This window comes from Cyprinodon variegatus, unplaced genomic scaffold (assembly GCF_000732505.1).
Source record: "Cyprinodon variegatus isolate N-32 unplaced genomic scaffold, C_variegatus-1.0 Scaffold42, whole genome shotgun sequence".
NCBI classification, from domain to species: Eukaryota; Metazoa; Chordata; class Actinopteri; order Cyprinodontiformes; family Cyprinodontidae; genus Cyprinodon; species Cyprinodon variegatus.
In genome coordinates, this window is record NW_015150495.1 from 2,008,897 (window position 1) to 2,015,621 (window position 6,725).

The 6,725-nt window shown below is 37.1% G+C and overlaps 1 protein-coding gene across 2 annotated transcripts in view; it reads right to left on the reverse strand.

Annotated features, from left to right (window-relative positions):
• Nucleotides 1-6,725, reverse strand: part of gpr158 (G protein-coupled receptor 158) — a 104,225-nt gene that overhangs the window by 49,693 nt on the left and 47,807 nt on the right. For both annotated transcript variants that reach the window (XM_015370141.1, XM_015370140.1), the window contains exon 3: nt 1,204-1,306. In XM_015370141.1, coding sequence (XP_015225627.1) covers nt 1,204-1,306 — 103 coding nt within the window. The remainder of the gene's footprint in view (nt 1-1,203; nt 1,307-6,725) is intronic.

Consider the following 6,725-nt stretch of genomic DNA (forward strand, 5'->3'; position numbering starts at 1 on the left):
TACCCCACACTGTACTATTTGCATTAAAATCTCCACACCAAATTACCTTCCCTTCCAAATATTCAGTTAACTCCTCCATTATTTCAATCGATAATGTTTTACATGGATTATAAAAATTTATTATTTTTAATTTACCTTCTTTTTCCCATATCTCAATTACTACATATTCTAGTTCTTTCCCTTTCCCCAATATCTGATATTGTATTCCTTTTTTGATAAATATTGCACATCCTCCTCCACTTCCCTCTGCTCGATCTCTTCTTACACTATCATATCCTTTAATCACAAAATCTAATGATGTTTTTAACCATGTTTCCTGAACACAAACAATTTCCAGTTTTTCTTCCAGCACATCAATATAACCTTTAAGTTCCTGTCCATTAGCGATTAAACTTCTAATCAGCTGTGCTAAAGCAGTGACACCTCTAAAACCTGCAGGACAGCGGGTCTCGAGGACCAAGGCTGGGGATGCCTGCTCTAGGGAAAGAAAATTCAGGAGGTTATTCTAGCAGATGCTCCACATCTCACCTGAGTGGCTTTCCTTGACTTTGCCTCAGCTGATCCACATTGCCTCTAATTAGGTTATTTTGTCTTTCTCCCTTCACTGGTTCAGTATATAAGCCTTCCTGTTCTCATTGTTTCTCCTCTGGATCCTTATGGTACACTTGCTGGACTTCTCTCTAAGCGTTATGTCCTTTCCCTCAAGAATCTTGTAGCATAGCTTATCATTAAAAGTGCTCATTTAATGCTTGTAACACTGCTTCAATTGTCCCTTCTGCATTCTGGTCCTGCATGCAACTCTCAAAACATGACGGTCTTTGTTTAAATGTTATGAAACATTGTTTCACACATATGACAAATAACCACTTAGCAAGGAGACTAGAAAATGTATACTTTTATACAGAATCTTGTGATGATATACATTTTTACGAGAAAGGGGAGTATGCCAAAATTGGCCTCTAAACTAAATTAACACTAAATTATCTTAACCGAAAAATTACCAAAGTAATGTAGAGGTAACATTTGAGTAGTGGCACATACTTTGTACTACCAAAGATGTTGTAGCTGTTATAGGTTATCACTAATCTCTCTAAAAATGCAATGTAATATATCAAATCCATCTGGTTGCCTCCATTAAAATAGAAAAAAATCTTTATGTGCAAAATATTTATTTTATTGATAGTTATATTTATCACAACTTACTTGTGAAACCATTGACTGCCACTCTGTTGGGGTGGTAGAATCCTCTCTTACACTGACACTGGTACTTGTCCAGGACGAACCCATGACCACGGAGGGGCAGACACTGTGAAGAGAAGAGCACATGCACTCAGTCTCTATGTTTACAACATGTCAGCTCTATCCAAGGCTTTATGCGTTATTTTTTGGTGAATACTCGGAGACCAAAGATCCTGCAGTAAGGGCAGGAATCCAAATTTTTAAAATGTTGTACTTTTCCTCTTTCTTTCCAACTTAGTTTTTCTAAAGTTTGAGTGATAGACAGTGTAACGCTGACCAACAGAGGGCGCCGTCCCACTTACCCAATAACCTTGATTAAGAAATAAATAAAAAAATAAATTAAGTTTTAAAATTATAGTATTTAGAAATATATTTGTATATTTTGTAGACGTGCAAGCTAAACATTTAATCTTTAATGATGAGTTACCCATAGACTAAAAGTTGTACATGCGCAGTAGCTCCTCTGCAATGCAACAGATAGGACCATCCTGGGGCGCAGCTCTCCTGTGCCCAGAGCTGAAAGCATATCTGTTTGCACACCACCTCGCGCCACAGCTGACATAACATTTATCTTTTATAAAGTGTGGGTACCTAACAGGTTTATATAATTATTTAGCTACAAGGCTTGGCTAACTGCATGCAGCAAGGCTAATGCTTTATTCTGCTTTCCTAGCTCTTCTTTCAAATGTCAGGATCTGACACAGCATGACAGGTATGAATGTGTTGAAGCAGTTTTGTTGTTGCATTAATGTAAATATACTGGTTTGATACCTTCATTTACATTTCATTGGGTTTTGGTATATTTTGAAGTTATAGCCCCCCCTGAAGAAAACTCCACCAGCCGCCACTGGTGATAGATATACATTTATCTTAACACAAACACAAAGAGAGTGAATGCTGTGGAAAATAACTGTTAGAGGGTAGAGTTGAAAAGATAAGATTCTTGTACCAACAATTGTAAATTGCAGGGAGTTACTCACATTTGTGACCCTGCCTATGAAAACCCAGCTAAAGTCATTTTTTGGTGAATCTCAACTTAATGTATAAAACCATTCTTAACATTGTGTAGAATGGTTTTATACATTAAGTTGAGATTCACCAAAAAATGACTTTAGCTGGGTTTTCATAGGCAGGGTCACATTTAGTTCCATCCCTCAGCCCTCATTTTCAAAAGATTTTCATTAAAAAGCAATAAAAATAGTATAATCCTTCAAAATGGATGAATCAAATAGCTCTAGTACTGTACTTGGAAAAAAACACCATCTCTGGTGTCTAAATGCAGCATCACTTTGGACCAAGCTCTGCAAGTCTGAAGCTGCAGCTATTTCTAATAGTTGATCAAGCTCCCCAGTGGTTTCTCAGTGTTTAGGTCTCTCTGAGTGGTCGGCTGAGACACAAAGACAGAATAATTACTAGGTCAGTATTAAGTGAATAAACTCCAGTGAAGATGGTAAAGTTGGCTCCTAAATGTTAATGGTGATTTTGTGTTATGTGAACGCAATACAGTTATGAGGTAGTATATAAAGATCTTAAGTTAGCCATAATTACCTCTACCGAGGAGATTATGTTTGATGTGTTTGTTGGTTTGTTAGCAGGATTTCTTGAAAGTTTATGAACAGATTTCAATGAAAATGTTACCAGAAGTGCACCTCAAGCCAAGAGACAATCCATTAAATGTTAGTGATGATCCAGATCATAATCTAGATACAGGATTTTTTTTTAAGAATTCTTTAACATTGTAAGATAGGGATATTTTCTTGGAACAAGCATCTCCCCCTAAACCAGAGGATGACAGCAGTTACTATTGATAGCTTCAGTATAGGATAGAAAGTCTGGAAGCGTTGTACTGAAGAAAGAAATACAAAAAGACACAAGAAAAGAGATTCATGCCTTGCTTGAAGTCTCAATCTGCTGATCAAAGAACAAAGTACAGTGCTTGTTTGTAAGCAGGACTTCTTGAAAAGTACTTATCAGATTTTATGATGTTTTATGATTTTGCTTCATGCCAAGGAACAATTCATTAGAATTTAGTAATGATCCAGATCATGTTCAGGTTTTAGCTATGTCTCAATATGGGGCAAAATGTGCAGATTGGCAGAGGCTTTTCTGGTTAGATTATTCTGTTCAGTATCTGGCCATATTAAAAAAAATAATTATCATTTACTTCAGTAAATCTAAACAATTAACCCGAATAACATAAATAAATCTTAAATATAGAAATATACTGAGTCTGATTGTAACAGACAGCAGATGACCAGCCAAATTTTCTATATTTGGGCTTCTTGGTAAGCAAGAAAATGTCTTGCTTGAGAAACAGAGGAAAGTTTTTTTTTTTTTTTTTTTTATCATCAATAAAGTGATTCAACAAGATTTATTAGGTCAAACAAAAAATAGTGCTCTCCCAAGCCATGTTGTTTTCAGTACCAGAAGAAAAAAAAAACTCTTAATATGTTTCAGTGATCCAGAGAACTGCTGATCAAGATCCCTTGAGTATAGGGTTATTCAGCCCCATAAAAGCTGTTTATTACGAAACTTTCCAATTTCACTTCATATTTATAACAAAATATAACAAAAGACTTATTGATCATTTATTAGGTTGCAATCAATGAATATGACTGAATAATAACTTTTCACCATTGACACCAAGCTTCGATAATGATAACTAATAGCCCATATCAGCCTAAAATATTGTTTCAGTCAATTAACAAGTGGAAATTTATTTGTTGAATAGAAGCTGTGAGAGCTGATTTTTTGTTTCTTGTTTTTTCTCAATTTCATGAGATACTGCAATATCAAGGGTAATGGATGGATGGATGGATGGAGGGATGGGTGAATGGATGAAGTTTTTTAAAAAAAAAAAGGTTTTTCGGTACTTTTTAGTTTAAATTGAAGTGGGAAATTCATACTTTTTGGAACCCAGTTGATAGAAATAAAATGTTCGTACTGTTCACTCTTTATTTCTTTATTTTGATCAAGATTTTGATCTTGATCAAAAAAAAGAAATAAAGATTTTGATCTTTAAACTCCAGAGGATATGCTGGGTTTCATTTCCCCCCACAATTTAAGGCAGAATTAAGTGCAGCTTCAACATTTCTACAGAAAAAGTTTTTTTTTTTTTTTTTGGTTTTCTAATAGAAGCTGGGGGAAACAGTGACACTAAGGTTCTATATGTTTAATTAAACCAAGCGGAGGTGGATTGAAGGAGTGTTTTAATGAAGTGCTTAGTCACTGCTAAGGAAAGGGTTTGATTTTTTGGTGGTTGCACATCCTGTGGGTATCACAGTTAGAAGATGTGCCTGTAAAATAGATGATGCACCAGCTCAGAGTGTTTCATCCTTATTTGGTCTGTGGAGCTGCAGATACCTTCATTAAAATCCTCCTGGTGTAGCTCCGGTGTAACATCAGTCAGGAACCTGATTTTATCTTTGATTGCCCTGAAGCCGTCTCCTTGGGACAGCTGGTGCATGCTACAGCAACTGCCTGACATTGTTAGTGTACCCAGCTCATGAAGACATGAGAGGAAATGACCAGAGACAGGTGTATTTGTGTGTGTTTGTGTGACTTTGCATATTTGTAGTATGTGTGACAGGAGAGCCAGGAATAGCTCTGGCACTACATCGCAGTCCTGCCTGCCACAGAGACAGATGAAGGGTTCGGATGTGGAGTTTGCTCAATGGGAAAGAAGCCCACCTTCTAGCCACCTGCCATCAGTCACATGTGATCTCAACCATGAACCAGAGATATTTTGACAGGATCTATGTTTTTCCTCTGTCATTAATAAAAACACCTACTGCATATTTATGTTTTGACAATTCTATTTGTTTCAGGTGAGAATAAACAGGCTATAAAGCATAACTCATTCTCCTTTATGTTTGCAGATGCTTAGGGGATCATTAAATTGTATGTTTGCTTCAAGATGGCAATGACATTTCTGTCAATTGATATGCTTCAATCAACAGAAAAATTGCATCACACTTCACTCTTTTATACAACAGTGAAGCTCATGATTGACTAACAGCCAGTTGCTCAGATCACAGGGGCTGCAAAACAAAGCCCAAATAAGACCGCTACATCTCTGTGCTTTATAGCTATTAAAGGTATTGTGGAGGACTTTTTAAAAGACTCTCCAATTTGAAAAAAAAGCCAATTTTTCCTCGTGCACACCCTGTTTAAAATGTGCTGTTCTTATAGCCCATACAAGCTTACTGTGTCCACATACAGCGGGGACTATATAGTGGATTTTAGGTATAGCAAACTCAGTTAACTGACCGTTTGGACAGATGATCACTGCTTTTTGCTCCATTGGTCCCATGACTCCTCCTCCACCACACAGTGCATGTGCCATCTTTGTTATTAGTCGCCCTATGGCGACAGCGGGCCGCAATGAGAGCAAATCCCATAATGCTTTGCGAGAAGAGCTCTCCAGGTAAATCGTCCCGGGATATGCAGTATCTGCCTCTTCTGAGGCCTTTCTTTCCTTCTCATACACTTTGTAGACACTTTCTCTTAAGACCCTCAGCCATTTTCAAAGAACCGCAGTGAGAAAGGTGAGCTTCAATGATTGGATGAAACCGTAGCTCACCACAGATATGTGGCTGAAAATGCGCATGTGGTGAAAAAGATAGCTAACGAGGTGAACACGTAGGACGGCCTTACATAAACATATCACCAGAATGATTGACAATATGGAGGACCACTTATTTTGATGATCCACTCTGAAATAAAAGATTGTCCTCTATAGCTTTAACATGTGTTTGGTCTGTGTTTCAGATCCTGTTCAATGTGGTGATATAACTCTGTATCTGGTATGCTCAACCCCAAATCTATCGTTCCACCAGTCCTTTGATACAGTCTAATGCAGCTTTTTTTTTTATTCTTTATTTTGAACATGCAAGAGAAAAACAACAAACAAGGTAGGCTACCCTTCTTTCCTGAGTTAATATACCTCCTTAAGGACTAGGAAGAAGTAAAACTTATGTGCTCCTACCCCTTTAATTCTTGTATTTCTTCAATTTACAATATTTATAATTATGTTGGTGCAAAAAAGAGGCTTCCTCTTTTATCCCTTTCAAACAAACCTTAGTTGTTCAGCTTTAGTCGTTCTGCTTGCAAACAAACTGGTCAACATCACACTTAATATTACAGTGTTTGTTATGACTTTTACATCTATTTTATAGACTCATGTTCAGCCCATTAAACAGCTGTTATTAGCGGGTATCAGTCCTATAGAACGGCTTCAGATTGTGCCTCCCACCTTCAAGTAGGCTCAGTAGGTTATGCCCATGTAATTAACTGATGTATATATGTGTAAACTGTGCATGATTTTAGTAGTTCTTCATCCATTGTATATAAAATGACCCCAATGTCCCTCATCAACAAATTTTTATTCACCAGATTAAATCTGTTTGAGTGAAAAGTCTGTCTCCTTGAACCCCAGTCAGCCTCGGCAGATGGCCGCTCACACTGAGCCTGGTTCTGCTGGAGGT